A 24,858-nucleotide genomic window follows, 5' to 3' on the forward strand; every position below is an offset into this window, starting at 1 on the left:
TTGTGAACAGATTTTTGCCATTTCATTAATGATATCGCCCAAGTACAGGAGAAAAGGTTTGAACATATCAAGATAAGCACTCTAAAAGTTGGATTTACATACAAATTATCAAACACAGAACGAAGAATTTCAAAATAAGCATTTTGTCTAATCCAGGTTAACATGTACAGTCAGCCCCCCGTATTCTCGGTTTTTTCCTTTATTGGAATTTTTCTCTAAAATACTCAGCAATCGTTGTTCACATGTTTTATTTTAAAATTTGAGTTGTGCTTGTTTAGGATGGCTCATTTTTCTAGTGCTACTGATAATGCTTTGAAAAGGTAAATCAAAATGAAAACTTGACAAGAAAAATTTGATATATTGACTGCTTGGCGAAGTCAATACCTTCTGTGGTCCGCCATTACGGAATCAACGAATGTTCGGTGAGTTATATCAAGAAAATGGAATCTGAAATTTGTTCAGTCGTAGCTGTAGCCGCACCTGTGGCAGTCAAAACTTTGCAGCACCTATGGGATCCATGTGTTTCACGTACAGAAAATGCTGTTTTTTGTGGGTATAAGACTGACACAAAAAGGTATTTCAATTGATTGTAATATTATAACAGAAAATGCGAAAAATTTTACTATTCCATAAGGAAAGGGCTGGTGAAACGTCTATTTCATCAGAATATTATGCAAGTAAAGGTTGTTTCATAGGTTTAAGAAACGATTCGGATTGCGCAATGTAAAAAGCACTGGCGATCAAGCCTCTGCCGACCAGGAGGCAGCTAGAAAATTTCGAAAAATTTGTAGAAAACTATTAAAGAGAAGGGTTATGCACCTCACCAGGTGTTTAACGCTGACGAAACTACACTATTTTGGAAGAAAATGCCGCAAAGAAGTTAAGCAACAGGAAGAAAGCGAGCTCCTGGTTTTAAGGCAAGTAGAGATAGACTTACTATGTTGTTTTGCGCAAATGCGTATGAGTACATGATAAAGCCCACCATCATTTTCAAATCTGTGAATTCGCGAGCGTTGGAGGGAAGGATAAGCCAAAGCTCCCAGTATTTTGGACGAACAATAAAAAGGCTTGGACTATGAAAACACTTTTCCTGGATTAGTTTAAACGGTTTTTCGTTTCGAAAGTCAGGAGGTACCCTGTTAGTGAATACATGTTATTCAAAGTTCTTTTGATATTGGGTTGACCGAGGAGGAGTTAATTCAGCTAACTGTTACTGAAACTGAAGCAGTACCAGATAAAGAAGATTGAGATAAAGAAGTAGAAGACAAGTTCACCACAAGTAACATAGCGGAAGGGATTCGCAAGCTGAAATCAGCAATAGATTATTTTCATAACATAAATCCCTCTATTTTACGTTCTTCACATATAGAAAAATTAGTAGAGGAAGCCTTGCCAACATACTCCAACATACTTAATGATATGAAGAAGACACGGCAAACAGAAAAATGACAACAACATTCTTTCAGAAAACATCGCCAACAATCGCTGCATCCTCTTTTACATTCCCTTCTACCTCTGCGTCACCCTGCTCTTTCTCATAATATTCAATAAATGAGATATACAATAAAAAACCTATGGTTTCTGTTATTCACGGATTTCCGTATTCGCGGTCACTCACGGAACGTAACCCCCGCGAATACGGGGGGCCGACTGTACCTAGTTTTGGTGGGGTTTAGATAAAAGCAACCCCTGTTTAGTGTTACAGTTTGGACATATAATTTAGCTCTTTTAGAAGTTCTGGTTATAACTCTCATAATAAGAGCACCACTACATATAAAATTTACAAATGATAGAATGTGGAAAAACTCAGTAATATAAGCAGGAGTCTGTCCAGACTTTTTTGCAAGGTCCCGTTTTTGTTACAATTTTTCTTATTTTTGTGAAATGGTCATAATTTTGTGAAAAATAAGTAATTTTCTAGGAAGCAAAATAATCAAGTTAATTTATCACAAAAGAAATGGCATGCCAAATTTATGATTTCATTAATATGTATTTTATAAAAGGTCTGGAAAATGGACCAAACTTTTGGCTGAACAGACCCCTAATAAGATGTGCATATATAAAAAAGAAAGGAAATGTAAATGGGATGAAGGGAGGATATGACATACAAATTGTCATGCTTTTGTGCTAGAGAAAATGTTGAGTATACACTCAAGAAGATAAGCAGTTCAACATTTACCACCTTACAAATGTGAGCATCTTAACAACAAGAATTATGTTTGATATGTTCCATCCCATTTTCATATTACAGGTATCCCTCACTTTATATGGTTTCACTATAGCGCAATTTTTAAAAGTTTATTTTAGGGATTCTAACCTGCAAAATTCAGCTTTTTTCCTGGTAATGGGCTTGCAAAATAAAGATGTGTAGCAAAGTCCTTTGATGACGAAATACTTTATATTTGATGATGTAGCCGAGATAAATATGACATGAATTCTCAGATACAACTCACAAGCTAAGTTTTTATAAGGAGATGGAAAATGGGTCAATACTGGGTAGTCGCTATGTTATAGTCATTGATATAGTGACTGACAATGGGTGCTGTCAGGGAACCTGAGATTTTTATGGTTAATATTTCATTATATAAACCTTTCTTCAAAAATGAAACCCATTCTGTACTGGGATGTACATCAGAAATTTTAAACTTGCATTCCTTCTTTCCACTGGATTTACTGTTTGAGAACCTAGTCATGTCAAAATCAAGCATATATTGTATCTTGAGGACTTGAAAAATTCCCGTCTACAGATGACATCAGCAATCTTCTATAAAAGTGATTGATCCCATAAACCTGTGTTTACAAATCAACTTTGAACATCCAAAAAACATACACAAACAGGTGCACAAAACAAAGACTAGGAATCAGTTTAGGAAAAAAAAGTAAATTGTCAAGAGCAGACAGACAGACAAGCATAAGTTATAACAAATTCTAACCAGTCATGGAATTCAAAATTCATCATGGTCATACTTAGCACTGTTAACAGTTTTAGTAGGAAAAGCCCAAAAGGATGATTGTAAGTTGTTCACATCACGTTCCCTCTTCACAAAAGCAGAAAAGGATGATATGCAGTTGCCGATGAAGTGATTTGATAGTCCCAAGATCGCCAGGTCAAGGTGGGGATTCGGGTCATCCAGCTTATATGCTTTAACCTAGACATAAAACAATATACAAAAGCAGCAGTCAAAAAGTTCAGTAAATGGTCTCAGAAAATAAAGGAATTAGAAGATACAAACAAAATACCATTATTTTAATACATGTTTGTTAGTTCTGTTGTAGAAGGAATGAGGCAGTTAAAGGCAGCACTTCCTTTATAATTCAAACATAATTAAATATTTATTATACAACTAACGCAACAGAGAATCTACAAGAACATATTATATCGATATGAGCGGGCCACGTGACTGTCTAGTTTGAGTGGCAAACACAAGTCCAGTTCCTCCATTGCTCAGGCGCGCTCTTTTCCTATTACGTGGACAGCGCCATCCAGTGGTGGATACTGTTGCCACAGTTCATGTGTATATATCATGTTAGTACAGCACACTTTCTGTATTTTAAGGCCAGCTTCCTGCAGAACGTCAAAACATGTCATTGTATGTCTGTGTATAAAAGTTTATACTTCTCTGATGGGATTTTTTCAACTACCTACTAATCAGGTGATTTTGGTATTTTGGCACATCCTGATCTGATTATGTGCCAGATCAGCGACAGACTAGACTGTATTATACATCATAATCACTATTTTAACAATGAAAACTTCTTACATTGAAGGTAATCCGGAAATGATATTTACAGGGTGTATAACATATACCCGAAGAAAAATTCTATGACTTCTTTGACTTATTTCGTGACATTTAAGATTTAACACTGTCATTGGTGACATTACTGGCAATAGGGTTTGTAAGGAAGACGTTATTCTTATTCTGTGACTTTTCCATGATGGTAGAAATATTACTAAATCTGAAGACAAATATTTTGTTACCTTTGTTTGGGCATGCATTATTTCAAGTTACAATCCCCAGGCGTTGGGTGGGGGAGAATGTAAATTTTTGGAGATTTGTTCAAATGGATTTGAATTTGTTCAACAATTTGTTCCTGGATGATACTCAAATGTCTACTCCTAGGGCACACAATAAAAACCAGGAAAGAAGAAAAAAAATAGGAAATTTTTTCAAAGATAGGATTATCATACAATAAAGAAAACTGATGGTTTCCAATAAAAAAATCATTATTTTCATCATACCGTATCTTGAATCTTATAAAAATGAAGGAAAAAAAGGAGGGAAGGAGGTTGTTTGCATGCTAAATAAGTTGGGAAACTTGGACAGAGATTTACTTATTGTTTCAACAACATTGAAAAATAAATAAATAATAATTACCTTCATGGTCTTGAAATACTTGTTGATATCTTCTATCATATGATCCTTGTCAGATGCCACAAACACTGAACGAGCTTTCATGGCCTTTACCACTCTTTTCAGTTGAACAAGTATAACATCTTTGGTGGGGAAGCACATCTCGGGAGTAGCCAATCCATTCTCATTGCGATAACCTAGACATTGTGGCGCTGAAAACAATAATGGACTCTGTTCTATGTGTTCGCATGCTCTGACCTGTATAGTCACAAATTTGAAAGGTGAATTAGAAAGCAAAATTCAAGAGCTATTTTTAGTAACAGAATATGAAAGTTACTTTATTCTTTGCTTAGTTTTAATCCACATTTAGATCAGAAAGAATAATGCATATATTAACTTCTCTTTTATTAAATCTCTTTAGCCCCCTGAAATTTAACTGAAATGCTCAATTTTGTATTAATATCACGGAACTCAGTTAATAAAACATTGATTTTACAAGCTCAGAGATTTAGATATTAGAAAAAATTTTCGTGAGAGCAATTTCAAAATTTATATGCCTTAAGACCAAAGTTGTGCATGGACCCCTGCAACATATTTTTTTTAATCATGACAGAGAAAGTATAGTATGTGCATTAGCTTCAGATCAATCACTTTATACAATCTGAAGACACAAACAAGAATTAGGAAAACCTCATATTCACTTTTTTGAACTAGGACATTGTGTTTCAATTCATATTTCAGATATTGATGAACATTTGTGTCACAGTAAAATAACTCACATTCACCCCATTAAAAAAATCTTAGCAAACAATTAAAGAAATGGGATCACACTCACTACATGTCCATTTGACTATAGGCCAAGGAGAAATTTCTTTCAAAAAGTTATACTTACCCTTTAATTAGCACTTTTGCACTCTAAAAACAAACATAAATTCTTGAGCCCTTTTGTGTGTCTGCAATCACCTTTCTGATTCAACACATCCTTGGTCTTTGCACAGTGAAACCTCTCTTTTGCGGACACTGGCGGGACAAAAAAATTTGTCCATAAAAGAGGGGGAATTATTATTTGGCCGTAAAAAAGGAGCGACCACATCCGAGGGGTGTCCATTAAGAGGGGTTTAACTGTATATTGAAAAGCACTTCCGATTCAATGATGAAAGCATGTGATTTATAACAGAGTAGATGATAGCCTGAGCTATATATGGAAGAAATGTGGGAATGTTTTTGAACTAGAAAAGTTCATGGGGGTTCTATGGAGCCAACTATCTGACTGTAAATGTCTTTTGTTATTGAGGGTACAGATTGAGTCTATAAACCAAGCTAGTTATGGTATACGGGTAAGTAAAATAAATTTTCATATACCTTGCCAAATGTTATTTAGGCAGATAAATTTACAACATAGCAAAGCTGCATCATATAACCTTGCAGCTTCTTTACTTAATCGAAGTTGCTTTGCAGCTCTTATTCAAGAACCTTGGATCAGAAACAGGATGATTATGGGATGACTACCCAACTCCCACCTTCTTGTCAAGAAAGGAATGGGGACTCGCCCTAGAGCATGTGTGTACCTTACAAAAGGTATCCATGCCTGGATACTTCTGCAATTCACGTCAGAAGATGTTGTTGATATCCACAAGAATTCCATGAACTGGCGGCATATTGTGAACATCACAATTAAGCATGATTATTGGCTGCGATGGCCAATGCTCACCATATAGCATGGGGAAGCTCAGATATAAACCAGAAAGGTGAAACACCAATGGAGTTCTTCATGGAAACAAATTTGGTCTGGGCTAACCAAGGGCACACAGGCAATAGGGAAGAAGTAATTGATCTGACACTGGTCTCAGAAGATATTACAACCGTGATCAAGAAATGGAGAATAAGTGATGAACCCTCCTTATCTGATCACATGTTGATAAACTTCCATTATGAAACAACAATTATTTCTAAATTTTTTTGGAATTACAGGAACACAAACTGTGATCTTTTTCAAGAAAACCTGGAAAACCAGCTCAAAACTCTCAACATATGTGTTGAAAAATTCAAAATTTTAAAAGCTGGAGTATAGCGCTCAAGACAGCTGTATACACATAACTAGAAATTATACAAGTAAAATTAGAACACAGGAGAAAATGAAAGAAAAACAATAAAATAAGTGGAGCAATGAGGAGGTCGTTCTTGAGGGGGAACTCTCTACATTGCCCTGAGAAGCAAAAATGTTTCTGATGATGGTAAGCCAAAGAAAGACATAGAATTACCATCAGTTCCCCTGACATTTTTGCAAAAACAAGCTTTGGAAGTTGAAAAAAAGCACATATGGGAAAATACAAAAATTAAAAAAAAAAAAACTAGAAAGACACAAAAAATACATTAGCAGCACAATATTTAATGAACACCTCCACAAAGTAATAATAGGAAATAAAAATGTAAAATCCTACCTGAAATAACTCTTTAATAGTAATGCCACAAATTGTGAGCCACATGGTGTCAACTAGCAAGTCAAAAACATGGGTGAAGTTTGAAACCCATAAAAGAAGATGGATAATCGTTGCCACTCAAGGCAATTAAAAAGTCAGAAAATGCTTTAGGAAAATCATTTAGATTATTGCATGTTTTTCAAGTCCAAAACGACCAAATAAAGGCACAGCAGCACCTACCAAGCAAAAAAACTATAAATATGCACTACGATTGATAGGTAGTCCCCACCGACAGCACAGTGTTGGTCTGCTGAAGTGGTTCTTAACTAAGTTCCGCAGAGGAATATGGATGAGGTGCATGTTTGGTTTAGTAGTTCTTAACTTTGAGGGGGGGGGGATTGAGCTGATATGTTCCTTAAAATTCTTGCCACAGAGAGCAACAGCCCTACGATGGTACAGATATTCAGTTGTCACACTTCACTCGTAGTTTGAAAGCATGATGGCAATGCTAAAATTAATGCACAAACATTAGATAGGCTATATGCGCAGACTGTTGGCACACTTTCATCACAACCCATTCGGTAGATTTTCAGTGGCAATGGACCAGAGTTCTGGTCAAAGGGGGGGGGGGGGGAGTCAGTTGATAGAAAGTCTAAGATATGAAGCAAGTGGCAATATCTTTTAGTCCTACTCAGCAACACAAACCTCAACATGTTCGTTTGATGATAACCACAACTACTGAGTAAATATTCAGAAGTAGACAATAAAGGTAATGAATGTTTGCCACAAAAAAACTATTTTTTGCATGACTGCAAAAACTTTACCAATAAAACTTCAATTTCTGAAGGCTACTTTACTGAGCAAAAGATTATGTCAATCAAATTCAATCAAAAAGTGCACACAATACACATTATAAATATGAATATTAAAATATAGCCAAACCTCACCCAGTCAACATTGTTCCTCAAATGAATTCCCACAAAAGGTCCTTTTGGCAATTTGTTGCGTATGAACTCCCTCGCTTTGTCTCTGATTGAGTCATTCCACTCGAGATACTGGTGAAGATCTCTGTTCTCCAGCTGCACTGGAAAGGTAGCAGGTGCACCAGTGAATGCTAGCACTGGGTACTCCGTAGGCGGGTACCTGAAAAAAATTAAAATCAAGACATCATGTAAAACATTCTTTTGCATTACAATTGTAATTATTATCACACTAAAGCACTTTTTTAGAGAGAGATGTTTTTCTCCCCCCCCCCCCATGCCCACAACACCAAATCAAATCACTTTCTGTTCACTGTACTGAGATGAGTTCAGGAAAAAAAGTTTCCCGAAGAAGACAGCCAAGTACAAGAATACAAGAAGTACAGCTGAGTGAAGACTCATGCCAAGTACACCTGGGCATAATATCTAGAAATCTCTAGATTTGATGAGCTTATAGGTGAGATGATGGAAAGAGTGGCGAGATTTTATATAAAAATATATTTAATTTATCTATGTACAGGATAAATATACCTTGCCTTGGATTATCAGAAAAATCAAATTATCTAAAAAATAATAAAAAATGCTTTAAATGTTGTTTTTACTTGAAAATACAAGCAAAATCAGTACCAGCATACTTGCTGCATTTTTATTTTTTAATAAGATATATAAATGTCATATGATGTGTTTCAAAAAATGCGAAGATGAGAGAGAGTGATTGAGGGGAGTTGTAATTAATGGTGAACGATGCTGAGATACTGAAAGTTTTCACATGCCTTTCCAATAATTTAAAGTAAGTAATTAGGGGATAGCACCATTTTGCACCATTATGAAGAAAACAGTCGAACCTGCTTCTCTTTCTTCAGTGACCCCCCGAAAGTAAAAATGGTTTAAGTCCATTCAAGGGAGTCTGATATTTTATTCAACAGTTACCCACTATAGCCGCTGTGATGATCTAGTACTAAGGTGGTGGACCAAACAAAAACATAGCAGCAGGGATTAAAAGCCTTGTCAAATATATACACACTAAAGAAAAACAACACATCTGTCCACCAAATTTATAAAATAATTTTTTTAAACTTTGCAAAAATAATGGAAAAGCGGAAATAGACAAAAACAACAACAAAAATCATATCCACATGACTGCCACTACTAATACATAACCATTGCATGTACAAGATATAGCATGTATTAACGCGACCCGAAAAAGAATTTTTATGACATTCCCGTTACAATGATGTAAATTTGATAACCACAAGTGTCCTTCATTCCGCTATTCTAACTAGGGTGCTAGGCGGGACGACACGAATGGTTTCATAATAAAATAACCCCATTACATGTAGTTTATATTTTATATATATTCATTTTTTTTTTTTCGTTAATAAATATAACCAGCCAGAGTGAATCAACCAAAAACAACACGACCAAAGGTGATCCTTAGCTAAGGCTCTCTCCACACAATCCCCCATTCAAACTAATTCCACATTGCTTACCAAGATAGGTTTACAGTGAGACGACTTGGCCTGGCAGTTATATATATGAATGTATGTGTATTTCTCTTTCCCTTATTCAAGTTCTTCCTGCATTTCGTGTCCACAACACACGTGCATACTCCTATTGTCGTATTCATGTTGCTCACCGAATAAGTTGCTAAGCGAGATGACGCTGGTAATCCGTATTTGTATATATTTCCCCCCAAACAATCTTTCTATTTTGTAGATTTTCATCAAATCCACCGGAGCAAGTGAACTCAACCCAATAAAACTGATGCTGACTTCTAGTCCGCAAGTTATCAAACCCATCTGCCACCAATAAGGTGTTAAGCGAGATGACTCACTCCAATGGATATTTTATATTTCACAATAAGATCATCATTTTGGTTTTTTTGTATCCAGTGTATATAATATGACAAGTGTAAGATAGCAGATGAGATGGCATGGAGGGGGGGGGGCTCCAATAGCTTTTAAAATATATTTCCATCCTAATATGCATACATTCATCCGTCTTAATGAAACCCAGAAACTTTTCTCCAACCCCATCTCGTCTGTAATCACCACAGAATTTGTTAATCGCCACAGTACCAAATTGTCCGGGGAAAATATGTTGTAAAAATTTTTTGTTTCTTTTTTCGCACAAAATAAAATGTTCTGGACTCTGCTACGAAGCTGGGCTGGAGGAGATCTCGACAACGTGATAAGTCCAGTGGCAAAGTTTTGCCATTCATTCATTCCTTCATGTGGTGGTCAAGTGATCATAGTGACGGACTCACATTGTAACATATTGCCATTTTGCGCCCATATGTTTCATTAATCACCATTCTTAACTAACTACTAAACCCCTAGCAATTAAAATTAAATGATTCCGTGGGTCTAATTCCACTTAGGAATGAGGAATTTTTTTTGTTGGTCTCAGAGGCGACAGGGCAACAACTTTCTTATCGGAAAATAGAAGTCCGGGAGGACCACATAAAAATTTTGATTTTTTTTTTTCATTTTCTGTCAAACTGTATTTTCACTCTCAAAACTGGCACAACGTGATTTTTTTAACATATTTTGAATATTTTTCAAATTAGAACCGTACCTCTACAATGAGCGGTTGATGAGATAAAGGCACATTAGGACTTATAGGACATCCTGTATAACAGATATTCACACATACGCAGAAAAAAATAACTTACAGTTTGTTCCACTTCGCTGCCATATTATGATGATAAACGTCATAATGAAGGGGTTGGTAGAAAATAGATTCATCAAAATCCACATCAAAAGTATCCCAAAATGGTCCGAATGGATTGCCATCCTTGGCATTGCAGCTATCGCCTTCTCCTCTTGGGCCGTAGCAAAAGACTATGGAGGTAAAAACAAAAGAAACATATATAAAAATAAGAGCAAGGGGGCTAATTAAATTAGAAGTGAAAAAATAGTCAATAGCCTACTTTATAAGGAGCCTGACACCAATTAAATAAATTCCGGCTGCACACACAGCATTAACTAGTTAAATATTTCTCGAAACTTTCAGTTACCTGCATAATATGATTGAGTTGTCTTCCGCAGACAATAACAGAAATAACATTTGGGAACTTACGCAATTTCCCCAGTGTAGGATTTCCCCAGAATATGAGCAATGTCAATTATAATCCAGTCGAGTCATAATTATGTGACCACAGTCAACTTTTGATGGTTTCATGGATATATACACGACTTGTGTAGGCATTCAAGAAAAATATCACTGCAACCCCAATGCTCGGCTTTGGAGCTGCCTGCTGCATCCAAAGACAGAATAGATGACAGCATTTCTTGAATACATAACACACATTTCGCGCAATAACAATTATCTTCATGTTACATACTATACGCAGAGCTTTGCTATATGCATCAATTCATTACAAATTTCTCTGGGGAATGTTTATGAGGCATGTGTGAGGTTCATTGTCTCAGAAACTGCATAGTTTGTGAAGTGTTTGAGTGCTGCTGTGGTTAAAGCCTATCAAGAATGGAGTCATCCGAGTGGCACAATGGTATAAGATGCTTGTCTTCTACTATGAAGGCCAAGGTTTCAAACACAGGCAAGAACATCAGAAACAAGTTCTTTACCTACCGAGCCTAGGGCAACTACCGATAAATGGCACCTTCATTTCCTACCAAACTCCACTGGTTGGAAATTGCTGTATGGTGATATATGACTGGAGTTGGTGTGCGTAAAGTAGTATCAAGAATGGAGAAATGACAACATCACAAATAAGCAACATTGCAATTTGTAGAGCACCATATGTCTAAAATGTGCGTGATGAATAACTTAGTATCTGTGACAGTGTGCAACACATGTTTTGTGTTCAAGAAGTGCTGTTACCTATCTTCCATTATCAGAAGTAAAAGAAAATGTATGTTTTGCGTTCATTTTGGAGAAACTTACTACTACTAGACAGCATATGCACCTCATGAACATTTACCCTGAAGAATTTCTAAAGAATCGGCGCATGTCAGAAAGTGTTTCATACATGTTGTGTACTTAACTCAAAAATGAGTGTTTTGAATAACAGGTATGTAAGGTGTTCCAGAAGCATCCCCATTCATATCTAGATATACGGAAATTTGGATTTGTCAATGTAGGCTCATCTCAATTTTGGGTAATTGCTCACAGTCAATTCTGAACAATTTCTATCCTGAGAGGTTAGATTGCTGACTGCTCAATGTCAGGGTACGCCTAATTATGATTTAAATCACTTAATTTTTTCAAAAAAGCATTGATTTAAATCACAAAATTTAAATTTTGTGTTTTTTCTTTATATAAATTCAATGATATTGAAGTGAATGTAACATGGTATGGTTTGCATGTTATTGATATGTGATAAAGTTTGAGATAAAAAGAAGTACAGAAGATCTTTTTGGAGCATAGGCAAAGATAGACTTGACAGTCGGGGGGCACAGTCATCATTGCTGGGGCGCACGATGATGATGCCAATTCATATATACATTAGATCTGTCCACTCCCCCTTCGACAATGGGGGGGGGGGGTATCTCCGCCCATGCTTTAGAGTGAATATAGACTTGAATTTAATCCCTAGATACAGCACAGAAAGAAAGCTGCTCCATTTCTAGATTTTGTGTATGGAAAACATTGCAGAAAAATATAGGGAGATAAACATAGCTAAACTGAACTATTTGCAACGGATTGCAACGTGGCACTAGGCTTCCCATGATTAAAAAACAGGAATAATTTTCTGTATAAAGCCTTGCCCTAATTGTTGATTCAAAATAGTAATAGATGTACCAACATAGATATATCATTGGGCTTCTGACTTTACTTTTCGTATAAAAATTTTGAGTTTGCTTGTTTTTTTACCAAAACTCATTAAATCTGTGAAAGAATAAAAATGTGTAAACTATTGAGCAACATCATGCAAATCGGAAACACATCCATTAATTGTGCGAGAAACAATCTTGCCAATAGAGTTTGTTTCATTTAATTGAGGCTGAATGGCCCTTTGGTTGCACATCGAGTGAATTGAGATGTCTGTGCACCAGCTGTATGATACTGAGTTGCTACAACTCATTCACTTTAATGGAAGAGGGGAAGGCTCATGAATAAAAGCACTTTTCTCCACAAAAAAAATTTAATCCATGAAGTTAATTTGGGCTCAATGATCTTTCATGCTACATAAACGCAGGTTTTTGTTTTTGTGTTCATACTTTTTGCTTATAGTTTGTAGTTTATTCATTAAATGCTTAATTAAATTAGAGCGCTGATATGAAAATGTGCATTCTTAATGATTAACAAGTTTTTTTTTCTCAAATTAATAAGTGGTAAGTTAATTTTAATCAAAAAATCTGATTTAAATAAAAAAATCTGATTTCTTTGATCATGATTTTTTCATACCCTGCCCAACGTAGAACAGCTATATGTCCAAACCATTGTCTGCTCTTCATCAAGTGTAAATATTACCTCTGATTGAGAGAGAACTGAGTCGATTTTGATCTCATAAAATGAAGGACTGTCCTTCGGTTCATCAAGTATATGCCCAACCAGCATGAGACCAACCAAAATACAGAATTCACACATATGAATGACAGGAAAAAAAAATTACAGTTATAATTAAAACATAGTTCTACCTTTTCTCTGTCCGACAGGCCATATTGCAGGGGCTATGTCAGTCATGAAGTTTTCCATGGTCATGACTCTATGATAGGCTTTCAGGCTGTCCACTTTGAAGTAAGTGTCAAACGGTACTTGGATCTAGGAGAATGAAGTAGAGAGGAAAACATCAAACATATGGCTATTGTGCATTTTGAAAATTCAACCAATCAAATAAGCAGGTTTCATGAATACATTTGACTGAAAAATTCTCTGATTTTTCAGCCTTTGTTTCTGACAAGGACCGTGTTAGCATGACTTGATTTGTTTGTGAACACCACGCGTGACCTGTGCTCGCTGCCAAAGTCATGTCCAAATGATGTGATGTTCTTCAGTCCTGCTACCACCGTCTTCATGGTACACATTCATACAACACGAAATGCTATTAAAATCATAGGTGCCAATCCCCAGACTCAAAAATTTGGTAGTCTGTGATTTGATGAAACGTTTTGCTGCCGAAAAAAAATGTGTCATATAAAAATAAGAGGGAAAATTAGGAAGTTTTTGAGATACCATATATAACCCATTTTTCTAGGGCATTCCAGTATTTTCCAGTGCCACTGTGGTGGTAGAGTGGTAATACTAATGGACTCACATCGCGAGGACTTGAGTTCAAGTTCCACTGTCGCCATAGTAGTGGATAGCTTACCTTGGTTTTATGTAGTTCCCAACTTCGAGGCGCGAATGCAAAAGCCGATCTACCCATTAAAAAGTCTCACCACAGAGAGCAACAGGCCTACAAATGGCACAAATATTCAATCATTACACTTCACTTCTGAAATGTAGATGGCAGCAGCATTGAAAAGTCTTACACAACATTAGATACACACTCAGACTGTTGGGTCCACACACTTACGGTACAACTCACTATATAATAAATTGCCCATGGCAATAGACCTGAGTTACGTTCGGTTCGAAAAAAAACAAAAAAAAGTTATCAATGAATACGAATTGCACATTTAAACCTACAACACAACATTCAAATAAAATAATGCATTAAAATAGTGTCAATATGCCAAAAATGCCAAATGTTATAGCCAAGTGCACTAATAACAAACATACTGATTTGGAATGTCCTGGTCTGTATTCAACCCATGGTGGTAATGCCAAGGTTCTATTCAAACCATGAGCGAAACCCAGAGCACCCAAGAAATGATCCGCTTGGTTTCCGAACCTTCCTGAAATGAAAAAAAAAATTACATGTTTAGCATTGTTAAAAGTTAACATTATCCAGTCAATTGACACACAATAAGATAATACCTTGGAACAAAAATTTGTTTCGGCTATCAGTTTTGTTGTTTCCCCCTATCAAAAATATCAATATTTGAAAAATATTTAAAAAAAGTCACATTTACTGCGAAAGATGTTGAGAACCAAATCTCTTGGTCAAATTCTGTCGATAACTGAAGTGTTTTTTTTGAATGAATTAGAATGCTTTCATCCATAAAAAAATTGAAAAATTCCCAAGCAAAGGATGCCAGATGACAAACAGGGTTGTGGCCTAAATAAATTTCAATGATGACGAACACGATAACGAGACCTTAGGTAATAACAAGAAATTAAAATGATGCCAACATAGATAAATATAGCACCTTAGTGCTTCAAAAACATTATTGGGGGGGGGGGGGTGCCAATGCAATGGCAAAAATTCTGTAAGTGGGGTTTCGCCAAATTTAAGCAAGTATTTTTTGTCGCAAACAGATTTCACTTGCCGGGAACAGCTTCGGTATAATCCATTGATTGGCGATTTTTTAAGGTGCCAAACCCGCTCGACTGCCCAAAGAAAATCGGCAAGGCCAAACTGACACTAAAGCCAGGTTTTCCCTATGAACAGTTTTTTTGCGCCACGTGAACTGAATCAGACCATTTCACACCGGCAGAAACGTGTTACATAATCATGCTATGCATTTCCCTAGCGTGGCGCATCAGATCAGGGCAGCTATATTATAGTATATGGCCTTAGCGTCAGCTACTCTGTCGTCTGCATGCTCAGGTTTGAAGGAAAGGGAAAGAAAACACACAAGAGAATGAAGAGAACATCGACGAAACGCGCGGCACACCACGCATTTAACTCCTTCAGAAGCAGTCGGCCAATCACGCCTGGCGTAAAGTGCAGTCGTGAGACGTATTGCGCTCTGTAGGAAAACAGTCATGCTGCTTTTCTTATTGGTGAGTGGACGGCGTGTCACGCTGGGCGATTCGTGGTGCGAATGGCACAGAAAACCTGCTCCTAGGAAACCCGGCTTTAACCATCGCCAATCACAATCAAAGAATTTTATTCAAGGATTGAAATCATCGTCATTTCACGCATTCATATGTTGAACTTGCCGTAAAGGTGCTCTTATTTTGATGATGGGTACATGCAGTGCTCGCGACTGGATAAAGGTTGAAGATCTCTGCAGTAGCTGATCTTTAATGTATTTTTCCCAGGAACAAGCACCCAATTAATCACAAACCAGAGTACTTTCAAAACAATGACACAGGAACCAATCCGATCAATGGAGTAAATAGAAACTCTCAGTTGGCATACAAAAGAAATTCACCCATACATGTACAGTAGAATACATAGCTATTAGAATCAATGTTGACCCCGAGGGAAATGGTAAAAAGTTCACATATTATCAACAAGCTAAAAACATAAAAAATGAGCGCCATAGTTGTTTGTTGACATGCAAGATTAAACTCATCTGATGAGGAAATTAGCTCCTCTTTTGAGAAGATATTCCACACATTTAGATGGAGATTTTTTTCTGAGTGGGGCGACCATCCATCCCATATTTCTTAGGACAGTTTCGGTTTTTTTCCGCAAAAATGTCTTGTTTCTCTCCGTTTTTCAAACGGAGTTCAGTCATCGAGCTTATATCATAGTCCTCAGATCACGAGGAGAGTTACCGGAATGCCCCTCTCTGGAAAGGGTCCATTTTGGCATGGGGAAAGGATAAAAATTATCCCGGGTTGTCAGTAAAGGCTGTCTTGGTGCAAATAGGTTCTCTCTGTCTGCGGGTATTCTTCACGTTTGAGTGAGCTGCGCTGTGTTGGCGTTTGTTAAAAGATGTACTCGAAAATTGTTGTCATAAATTTTGGAAGTAAATTAATTTTTTTCAATTTAAAAAATTTGAATTTTTATTAAATTTAATATTTTGAACTAAAATATTTAATACAGAAAAAAATTTAAAGGGAGTAGTGATAATTTAGTAATAAAGGGAGTAAAATTGCTTTAAATTAATAATTAAATTACTAAAATAATAAAATAAATTAATTGTTAAATTACTTTAAATTAATAATTTAATACAAAAACAGTATTATTAATTCAATAATAATAATTTATTACTGTATATTGTATGGCATTTTCTTCAGTTTAATTACTATACAGCAGCAAAAGAGAATGCCACCTGCTAACAATTAGCCATTTTTCTTGTGTTTACCTTCCCTTATCGCCATCATCATCTTTTTTCCTTTTTTATTTTCTCGACAGAAGCTACTCATATGGGCTTTTCAAATAGGTGACAAATGCAGTAGTGCCAAATAAAAAGATTGAACATGCATGCTTGTCATGTTTGCAGTTACGTCTGTAGCCACCCCAAGGGCAGGGCTGACAGGAATCCAGCCCTGGATGATTCTAATCATTTTTCACAACTATAAATTCACTTTAGAATGACCCGTCGAAGATTCCAGCTTGAGAGCCCGGCTGCAAGATGTGGGGGGCCATGCCCAGTCCTCTCATGCTGCAGCAGGGATCCTGGCTGGGATCTCCCACTGGCCGTCTACACTGAATTTACAGTGTGAAAAAAAGAAAATTATAAGAATTCTCCTGGGTTGGATTTTGTCAGCCCCATTCTTCTGGGGGCCCATGATCGAAAATGTTTTATACGTGCAATGTTCGGCTTCAGCTTGATGCATGGAACTGATTATTGAAAAAAAGGCTGGAGTTTTTAATCCCTTCTGCGGAATAAAAAATATCTTTTTTTGTATTAAAATGTGCTGTAAGTGCTCGAGCAGCCGGGCCGTCTTAAGAGCATTACAGGCCTTCCTGGGCCAAGTGGATTTTTCTGAGGCCCTACCACGTAAATTCTGGAAAATTTCAACCAGATCTTATTTTTGTGAATCTAATGTGGCAATACCTAAAGACGACGATGTCGAACAGCCGGTGTTTACGTAACAAAAACACTGCAATGACGACATTATCAAGAGCACTGCTGTGGCACTTTTAGTGAAATTTCTAGGAGGCCAAAATAGCGCTAAAGATGCCAAACGGGAAAGCGCCATTGCTAATGCGCTATTCTTGATGGGCAGTAGCTTTACCTAAAAGGCAATAATAGAATCGTCCGACGTGATGTAAGCAATGTTTTTCTTATGATCGGTGGACAATAATAGTGACTCAGGAAATAACACAGTCAAAATTAGATATTTATGAACTTTGTGATAAATGCAACATTATTTGCAGCAAACTCTTTAATCAAATATATATTAATTCTATCACAATCGTACGAATTAGTTTTAGAGAAAGAATTATGTAAAGAATAATTCTATGTGAATAGAGAGGGACTATAGGGACTGAAATATTCACTTTCTTGTGAGCTTAAGGAACAGCTACTGTACAAGTGAGGTTTCCGACAGATTGGTGATTCCTGAACAGATGCTGTATAATCCAGGGATTGGCGACTTTTTTTTCGTCACTAAGCACGTCCGACGGCTCGGATGAAACAAACGAATCCAAACAAACACTACGGTGGCCGGAAAGAAACTACCAGCATAGAAAAGTCGCCAACTTGGCGCGTCCCTTATACCAAAGCTGTTTACCCTAGGGAAACCCGGCTTCATTTAATTTTAACTGTATCGCAAACCTGAAGGTCTCTTCAAAACGACACGAACACAACCCGATCGATGGCGTAAATAGAAACTCTCCATGATATGGGAAAGGAAACTCACCCATACACGGACAGTAGAGTACGTAGCCATTAGAATCGATGTCGACCCCGAAGGAAATGATAAAAAGTTCACATATTATCAACAAGCTAAAAACATCAAAAACGAGCGCCATCGTTGTTTGTTGACATGTGAGAGTAAATTTTTCTGATGAGAAAATGAGCTGTTTCGTTGAGAAAGTTTTCCACACATCCTGATAATTTTTTCTGACTGGAATGACCATATTTTTCGTATTTCCCTGGACATATCGGTTTTTTTCCTCTCTTTTTTTGGCCGTTCTCCGCCTCCTAACATTGCCACAGTGACTCACGGCGGCAATGCTCCTAACCAGATCATGGCCCGCCGCTCTGCCTCAATGAAGAGACTTTAGCAGGTGGTTGAAAAAGGTCAGTGACATGCTGGAAGCTTAGGCTGACCATATTTCCTCGAGAGAAATACGGGACATTGAGATTCCAAATACGGGGAAATACGGGACATCGCCAATTATCGCCAAAAATGACATCAAAACCGAGCAAAGTTGCCAAATATTGTTAAAATTACGGTAAAAATCACAAAGGCGGGAAATGAAACGTTACTGCAAATTGCAGTGGATTAAAATGAATTTCACGAAAAAAACGTTCACCAAGACAAATGTGGGAGATAAATATTCTCATTTATAGTTGTAATTATTATAATATAGTTTATTAGTTGAAAAATAATTTCAATCTTTGACTTCAATAAAGAATAAAAATTCAAGTAAGCGTCGTATAAAATACGGGAAAAACCGGGACACTTTTGCGAAAAAGTCGGGACGACCAAAAATACAGAAAATACCGGGACTGTCCCGGGAAATACGGGACGTATGGTCACCCTATGGAAGCTGTAAATGCATGTGTTGTGAATCTAACGCGAAGAGTGTTTTTGTGCCATGTGTATCGTGTCATCTGCTCTCAGTTTTTTTCAACTATTAATGAGGAGTGGTAATTGGATAATTGTATCTTTGTAGGCCTGTTGCTCCAATACCACAATAGAAATTCATTATCTTTAGTGTGGTGTTGCTGCAGCTGACCATTTTGTTAGCGTTTGAATAGTAATAAGTTGGCCGATCCTTCTCTATCAACACCAGACTGAAGATATTTCTTGTGTTGTGGTTGGCAGTATGGCTTGGATGTATCGTTTCTATCAAGCAGGTGATAGTCCTTAGGTATAGATATCGCTGTATAATGGAAGAACAAGAAGCTGACAAATGTAAACAAACACGTTTTTGGCTTTGCATGTTTGGAAGGACAAGATGCGAGTAGTATTTTCACTTTTAACGTAAGACTTTTACTCTTAAGCCGGGTTTTCCGTGCCTCGCGCAACGTGAATCACCCAGCGCGACACGCCGTCCACTCACCAATAAGAAAAACAGTATGACTGTTCTCCTACAGAGCGCAATACGGCTCACGACAGCGCTTTACGTCGGACGTTATTGGCCGACTGCTTCTGAAGGCGTCAAATGCGTCTTGCGCCGCACGTTTTGTTGATGTTTTCTGCACTTTTGTGTGTTTTCTTTCTCTCCCCTTCAAACCAGAGCATGCAGACGACAGAGTAGCTGATGCCAAGGCCATATGCTATAATATTCTCCACATTTGCCGCTGTGGTGGTCGAGTGGTTATAGTGACGGACTCGCGATGCGAGAATCCGGGTTCGAACCCCACAGTGGTGGTCGGCTGAAGTTGGTTTTCTGTGGTTCCCAACTTCAAGGCGCAAATGCGAGCCGATCTCCCCGTTAAAAAGTCTCGCCACAGAGAGCAACAGTCCTACAACGATAAATCATTCAATCATAACACTTCACTCATAGTTTGAAAAACTAGTGGCAGATGGCAGCACTACACATAACAAGCATTACAGAGAAACAACAAAAAAAAACTTCACGTCAGGTTTCACTACACATACACGCACATTCCCGCATGTACCGATTCGTTGGGGGGTTCCGCGGGGTGCATGTGTGGTGTAGTAGTAGGTAGGTAGGGCCTCCAAAAAATGGCTCGGGGATCCATGATGCTCTTAAGTCAGCCACCTCGTTGGGCAATTTGCCTGTTGTGGCGTTGTATTTGTAATATAACTGTAGCAAGGGCGTAGCCAGGGGGGGGGGGACTTGGGGGTCTGCCCCCCCCCCCCGAAATGTGAGAAAATGACCGAAAAAAAGGGAAAAAGATGGCCAAATCCATTGTTCTGTCACTTTGGTCCCCCCCCGAACGAAATTTCTGGCTACGCCCCTGAACTGTAGTGTCTTCCCAGCACCTTCTGCTCTAGACGGTATTGGCACCACTGACAAAAACTTATTTTCGTCTTTGTGGCAACACCACAAAAATCCAATGTCAAGGCCGTCTGGCCAAAGAGCATTTGTTGTTTATATTTACCGGTCGCATCTGCATGTTCACGATATACTAGCGGCTAAAAATCCGACATTCCCTGGTGAACTTGGCCAATCACAGAGGAGCGGGAGTGAGTTACTCTCGAACCGGTCGTTACTTCGTGTACAATACTTCGAAAACTGTCATGACCGGAAACTGTTCGGAACTTACAATGCGCAAGCGCGTTCTCGTAATTTTGTAATATTCTGCGCTCTTTTCTCATTTTTTTCTGGCTCTCATTTTTATTTTTTTCCATCAATATTTTCTACATACAAGTACAAATACTTATAGTTCTCTTTTTTTCATCAATTTCCTGTTGGTTTGGGTTTATGTATTTGAGGTTAATTGATTTTTCTTTTATAATTATTTTTTCTACATTGTGTATAATTCTGTTTTTATTTTTCCTGCATTAAATACATTTTCCTGTTATTATTTTTCCTACATTAAAAGTACATTTGCCTGTAATTTTTCCTACATTGTGTATTTTCCTGTAATTACTTTTCCTACATTGAGTATTTTCCTGTAATTACTTTTCCTACATTACATGTACCTTTCTGTTCTTATTTTTCCTGCATATTAAGTACATTTTCTTGTAATTATATTTTCTACAGTAAGTATACTTTCCTGCAAAGAAGGATAAAAGATCTGAAAATCCTCTCCTTGAGAAAATTCTACGTACACCTATGCTTTCCTGTAATTAACTATATGTTTAATTGCTGTCAACCCCTTTTAAATATGAATCAATAGAATTAAAGAAATCTTTGGGATGAATAAATAGAATTTACAATGTCTAAGTCTCTTCGCGCATGCCGTTTCCATGATTTATTCAATGTGGAAAAAAAAAAGGAACCAAAAAAATAATAATAATAAAGCTGTCTAAATTCATTAACATTCGAGCACTTTCAAAGTGGTTTACTACAATTTCTGCATGTATCGCTGAACTTTTGTGACAAGCTTATGACTCTTGAATTTAGAAAACTAATCATTTCCACAACCCTTAAGGTTTTTCTTGACTTGGTACACACTGTGGATACAACACATCCTCAGACCAATATTTTGGGATTAGCTCATGATTAGTGGTAAGTTATTAAAAGTTGTTTTAGCCCCACTGTTTGGGATGGTCAGCTCAAGTTGGTTTTTCAATTTTAAGGTGCAAATCTAAGCCAAACTCCCATTTAACCCTTTAAGTGGTTTTTGAAATTTTCCTGATCAGCATTATAATTGCCACATTTGAAATTGCAAAGCCTTGCCATTACATGTGTGGCTTTCTATGAAGAGAACCCTTTTTGTATTATTTATATATTGAGCATATATTTCTCTTTTTTTTTCTCGCTTCTTCTTCTTATCTAACCTAGAACAATAGCTAACTCTGCCCACTGACAGTTGATTGGTTGGAGGGGAATGGAAAACATTTTATTGTAAAAACAGTTTCACTGCATTTTTATAGAAGACAAAATATTTCGGGTGACAGAAATAAAGCAGATCAGGTTTGACAAGATATCTCAGGATTGTCACTGAAAGGGTGAAAAAGGTCTCTTTGCTCAGAGCAACACGGTCTATAATATTAAAAATTTAATTCATGATCATGTTTATTTTTAATATTGTAGAATCGTGTCTGCAATGTCTTATTGATGGCCTTATCCTCTCGGCTGTTAGAATAATTGTTTATTCTACAGTTATATATACAGTAGATAAACAGATATAATGTTTATCTTCCATGTTATAGAATGTCTGTGATCTCATATTGATTTTGATGGTCTGATCCTCTCTGCTATATCAGGAAATTGCTTATTCTATAATGTATAAAAATTCAAAACACCACGTACATCTGCACAGTATTACAGAATACTTTGAAAAATAGCATTTTCAATCTATGGAAATACAAGCAGCAATTAAAAAAAAAATTTAAATTTCAAAATATATAAAATCGTGTTTATTTCTAATTGCCTTTGAGACTATGACATAGTGTGTGCAACTTTGTTTATTTATGTTAAACGTCATTCAATAACATGACTTAATAAATAATAAAAAATACTTAATAAAAAATTTTGTGTTCAAAATTTTTTTCCCTCTCACTGTGTATAATTATTTGTGCATTTCTATTATTCTCACAACCGTTCAAATATTACGTAAGCACCAATAGGGAAAAATAGGGTTTTATATTTGCTTTTAATAGCAAGGAAGGGAGGGATCGGAATGAAGATTATCTAAGCATTTGGATGAGAACATATTGGCATGGCTTTATTCAAATCGGGTTTGAAGAAAATCGAATACATCAGTTTATCAAGGATATAGTACCTTGGCTGACAATTTTTTTTTCCATAGTTTTTCTGCCTTGGCTAACGGATGTGATTAATGAACATTTTCTTTGATACAAATGCAAGCAATGACATAAATCAGCTGCATCATGAGATGAATTCAAGCTAATCATTGTCAGAATGTCACTTGAGCATTGATTTACTCACATCCCCTTTTGTGTAATCTGTTCTCCAAATGTACCAAAACACAAATGGATGGGGGACACCTACACACTCGACTGTGTTAACACTGGCTTAAGCAGAATAAAGCTGGTGTTTGTGTGCATAGTTTAAAATAAAAAGATCTGTATCTTATACTCCTATAAATTCTCATTTACAGCTCTCAAAGCTATTCATTTTAGCGTTTGGTCAGTTTTTATCGTCTTTATAACATTCCTTGGTATTTTAAAAAACAAACTTGGTAGTTTAAATTTTGAGCCATACCTGGAATAAATCAAACAATATTCCATAGAAACTTATGGGAAATTGTGTTTCAACAAACAAAAGTGATTCTGGAGCGAATTTCTTCATACAGTACTGTATCCTCATTCAGAGCTGCAACTAGATACTTTGTCACCCAGGGCAAGCTGGAATTTTGGCGCCCCTTGCATGTAGAGGAAGCAGTTAAAGAGTGAATTTGGCGCCCCTTCTGGTTCAGTACCCAGGGCACCAGACCCGCCTGTCTTCCCCCCAGTTTCAGCCCTGTCCTCATTTCCAACCAAATCTAATACAGTATCTCATACTACTAAAGACATAATTATCAAAAATTTCCTGTTAATTAAGCATTTATCGCACTGATATAGATTTTTAATAGAATCATTTTTCATCCTTTTAATCAAAGCATTGATATGTGATTTGGAAAATGATGCATCAGTACTTGGACCAGATTTTGACCACATTTGACATTTTAATGAAATGAAACTCACAGGGCACTTAGATATGCTACACATATTAGTAAACAGCTCAGCAAACCATGCATTGAAGATTATTGTTTAGATCAGTGGTTCTCAACCTGGGACCTTATGGCCCCCTTGCAGTCCTGGGATATTCTGGGGGGGGGGGGGCAAGGGAGAAAATCAAAAGAAAGGTGATACATGACAGTGGTGAAGGAAGTCATAGAGAGCTGTGAAGAGAAAAGCTTTAAAAGTGAAACATAGTTGAAAAATATTACTACTTTCAGAATCCATCAGATTCGTCCATAGAAGGGGGCGTCTTAACCCTTGGGTCTATGTGGGCATGACCCGGATCTTCATGTCTATAATGGAGGGAGGGGGACTGCACTATATGGGATCTGCTACTATGATTTTCATATGTAAGATGTTACTTAAAGCTAAGTATGGAGTGCCGCCGGAACAACGGTTGATGTGTTGGTAGGGTCGATTTATCGTGCATGTTCATTGAATCGTCCTGTATTTCACACAGACCGTTTTTTACAATATAATTTGACTCCTGGGAGAGATGATAATCCACCATTTGAATCCGTGCCTAGCCAGGATTCCAGAGATTGATCTGATTTATTAAAATTTCATTCATAATAAAAAATAGAGAGTATCTCACTCTTGGATGAGGGTAGAGGGGGCCCTGGATAGGACAGGGGGCCACGAGAAAAAAGTGTGATCCATGGGGAGGGGGGGGGGCATGAGCTGAAAAAGGTTAAGAAGCACTGGTTTAGATGAAAGGGGTTTTGAAACCAACTTGATCGATGCTCTTCTGAGCATTCAAAATGTACATGCACTATTAAGGAAGCAAAAAGTTATTTTTTTTAGTTTTGCTGGCAAAAGATGTTAGTAAAATATAATAAAGCACAATGGCAATTGATGGTTGTTTTGTTGATTGGTAGAGGTGCTCACCTCAGCAGTGCAATGTCCTGAAATCCC

The 24,858-nt window shown here is 37.0% G+C and overlaps 1 protein-coding gene across 1 annotated transcript; it reads right to left on the bottom strand.

Moving 5' to 3' along the window:
• Positions 1 to 1,879: 1,879 nt before the first annotated feature.
• Positions 1,880 to 18,433, bottom strand: O-fut1 (O-fucosyltransferase 1). The gene is made up of 7 exons (XM_089241508.1): positions 18,310 to 18,433; positions 14,443 to 14,558; positions 13,359 to 13,482; positions 10,427 to 10,595; positions 7,720 to 7,915; positions 4,377 to 4,610; positions 1,880 to 3,149 (listed from the first exon to the last, which is right to left on the bottom strand). Exons 1-7 carry the CDS (start codon positions 18,419 to 18,421, stop codon positions 2,946 to 2,948), a joined length of 1,155 nt encoding a protein of 384 aa, XP_089097634.1. The 5' UTR covers positions 18,422 to 18,433; the 3' UTR covers positions 1,880 to 2,945.
• Positions 18,434 to 24,858: the final 6,425 nt, after the last annotated feature.

This window comes from Pholcus phalangioides, unplaced genomic scaffold, assembly GCF_987345545.1.
Source record: "Pholcus phalangioides strain wild (caught in Gottingen) unplaced genomic scaffold, Ppha-v1.0 ptg000014l_1, whole genome shotgun sequence".
NCBI classification, from domain to species: Eukaryota; Metazoa; Arthropoda; class Arachnida; order Araneae; family Pholcidae; genus Pholcus; species Pholcus phalangioides.